Source organism: Castanea sativa, chromosome 12, assembly GCF_040712315.1.
Source record: "Castanea sativa cultivar Marrone di Chiusa Pesio chromosome 12, ASM4071231v1".
Lineage (NCBI taxonomy): Eukaryota > Viridiplantae > Streptophyta > Magnoliopsida > Fagales > Fagaceae > Castanea > Castanea sativa.
In genome coordinates this window covers 25304378-25306994 of record NC_134024.1, presented here as the reverse complement: position 1 = coordinate 25306994, position 2617 = coordinate 25304378, and the positions used below count along the sequence as shown (strand labels likewise).

The 2617-nt window shown below is 41.3% G+C and overlaps 1 protein-coding gene across 1 annotated transcript; it reads right to left on the bottom strand.

The window, feature by feature from the left end:
* Positions 1 to 1052: 1052 nt before the first annotated feature.
* On the bottom strand, positions 1053 to 1409 carry LOC142620427 (putative mitochondrial protein AtMg00310). The gene has a single exon (XM_075793795.1). It carries the CDS (start codon positions 1407 to 1409, stop codon positions 1053 to 1055), a length of 357 nt encoding a protein of 118 aa, XP_075649910.1.
* Between the last annotated feature and the right edge of the window lie 1208 nt (positions 1410 to 2617).

The window sequence follows — 2617 nt, the reverse complement described above, 5'->3', positions numbered from 1 at the left end:
ATCTCCTTCAACAATCACAGAAAAAAGACACAACTCCTTTGCAAAGGTAACAACTCGGTTACATGCTAAGGCTTCAGCAACATCCACAGTATGAGGCTCACGTTCTGACTAAGAGCAACAATTATTTCTCCTCCACTATCACACTCCACGACTCCAATACCTGCCATTCCCGAGTAGGCAAAAAAAGCTGCATCAAAGTTGACTTTATACACTCTAGCTGGTGGAGGCAGCCAACAGATTAGAGCTAATCTCCTCTGGAGTTTTGGTGTCTGCTTATGGACCTCAAAGAATTTTGTCACCATGTCCTTGGCTCGCTTACTGACTTCATGCAAGGGCCAATAAGGTTGCTTCTCTCGGATCCTATTACGCCTCTGCCACAAGCTCCAAGCAATTGTACAGAACCAGGCCATATGGAAGACCGATCCTCTGCCCAGTACCGCTTCAAATAAATCCATGAAAGTGCGAAATTTAGTCTTGTACATTATAGCAAAGCTAACTTCAGATTTCCAAATCGCCTTGGCCTGATCACACAACCAGAGAGCATGCATAAGAGTTTCTTGCTGTTCATCACAAAGAGAGCAAGTTACATCTAATGGAATATGTCTCTTATGTAAATTCTCCTTAGTTGGCAAAGAATCCTTGGCAGCTCTTCATATAAAATGACGAATTTTATTCGAAGCTCGGATACGCCAAATACTTTTCCAAACCTTTTGATCCGTTGATGAAGTTGAAGCTTGTTCAGCCATTAATGAACCCGAGGCAAGCAGGTGATATGCACTGCGAACAGAGTATTCCCCATCTGAAGTGAATGGCCAAACATAGACATCTTCCTGACCAATGCCACTGACATGGATTCGTTTAATCTCTTCATCCTCCCACCTCATGAAAGTCTGATCATTCAACTCCACATTCCAACATTGGGCATTAGGCATGAGGAGATCACTTACCCGTGAGATATCTTGAGTTAAATTTGGCGACACAATTTTGTTGTTTGCAGGGTCAGGTAGCCATCGATGCTCCCAAACTTTTATTGATTTTCCATCTCCAACTCGCTAAATAGCACCCTGTTGTACAACCACCCTAACTTGTAAAATGCTTCGCCATGCATAGGAGCATTTTGCAGGTACAGCAGCATCAAGAACGCTCCCATTTGGGAAGAACTTCGCTTTAAATACCCTATAGAGAAGGGTATTCTTTTGGTGGAGGAGCCGCCACACTTGCTTAGCCAAAAGGGCGTCGTTGAAATGCTGAAAATCCCTAAACCCCATGCCACCCACAGATTTCGAAGAACACAAAGAACTCCATTTCACCCAATGGATTTTCTTCTTCTCTTCTTGCCCCCACCAAAACTTCCTTATCATTGCCTCAATATCCTTGCATAAGCATGTAGGCAATTTAAACTCACTCATGGAATAAGCATGTATCTATTGTATAACAGCCTTGATCATGATCTCCTTGCTGGCTTGGGAGAGCAGCTTCTCCTTCTACCCTTTCATTCGTGCCCAAATTCATTCCTTGATTAGATTAAAACAAGCTTTCTTGTTTCTCCCCACAAAGGAGAGTAGCCCTAAGTACTTTTCATAGTGTTGAATCACCGAAACATTGAAAGATCGTTTTATAACTTCTTGTGACTCTTCATTAGTATTTCTGCTAAAAAATAAAGTAGTCTTATCTTTGTTGACCATTTGACCAGAAGCTACTTCATACATAGCAAGCAACTCTTGGATTTTCTCACATTCAGCAAAGGTAGACCGGCAAAATAGTAAGCAACCGTTAGCGAAAAAAAGATGGGTAATCTTTGGCCCCTGTCTGCATAAAGAAAAACCTTCAATTTCCCCAGCAATGGAAGCTCTCCATAATATGGCATTAAATCCATCGGCACAGAAAAGAAAAAGGTAAAGGGAGAGAGGATCCCCTTGCCTTATCCCTCTAGTCGGATAAATCATCCCTTTTGGTTCCCCGTTCACCAGAATGGAATAAGAAACCATCGTCACACACTCCATAATCAGATCAACCCAAGACTGTTGGAAACCCAATTTCAACAATATATTCTTCAGAAAGACCCATTCCATTCGGTCGTACGCTTTGCTCATATCTAACTTAAGTGCCATGAATCCTTTTTTACTGAAGCAGCTAGTTTTCATATGGTGAAGCAGTTCGAACGCTATCAAAACATTATCTGTGATTAACCTACCAGCTGTAAAAGCACTTTGTGTTTCTGATATAACATAATTAAGAAGTGGTTTAAGTCTGTTTGCTATAACTTTGCCAATAATCTTATAAATCACGTTACAAAGGTTAATAGGCCTGAATTCAGTAACTCTTTCGGGATTTTTAACCTTTGGGATTAAGGTAATAAATGTATGATTTATAGACTTCAGCAAAGAACCAGAATTCAAACTAGAAAGTATTGCTTCAATTATGTTCGTACATATATCTGGCCAATATGTCTGAAAGAATAATAGAGGCATCTCGTCAGGTCCCGAGGCCTTCAATGGGGCCATCTCTTTGATTGCTACTGCCACCTCCTCGCTGTGTACCTTTCAACAAGCTTCGCATTCATATCATCAGTAACCACTGCTTGAACTCCCTCCAAAGCTAACTCCAGATCATGTGG

Coding starts and splice junctions, on each gene's coding strand:
- LOC142620427 (XM_075793795.1), bottom strand. CDS start 1,409: ATGAGTGAGTTTAAATTGCCTACATGCTTATGCAAGGATATTGAGGCA.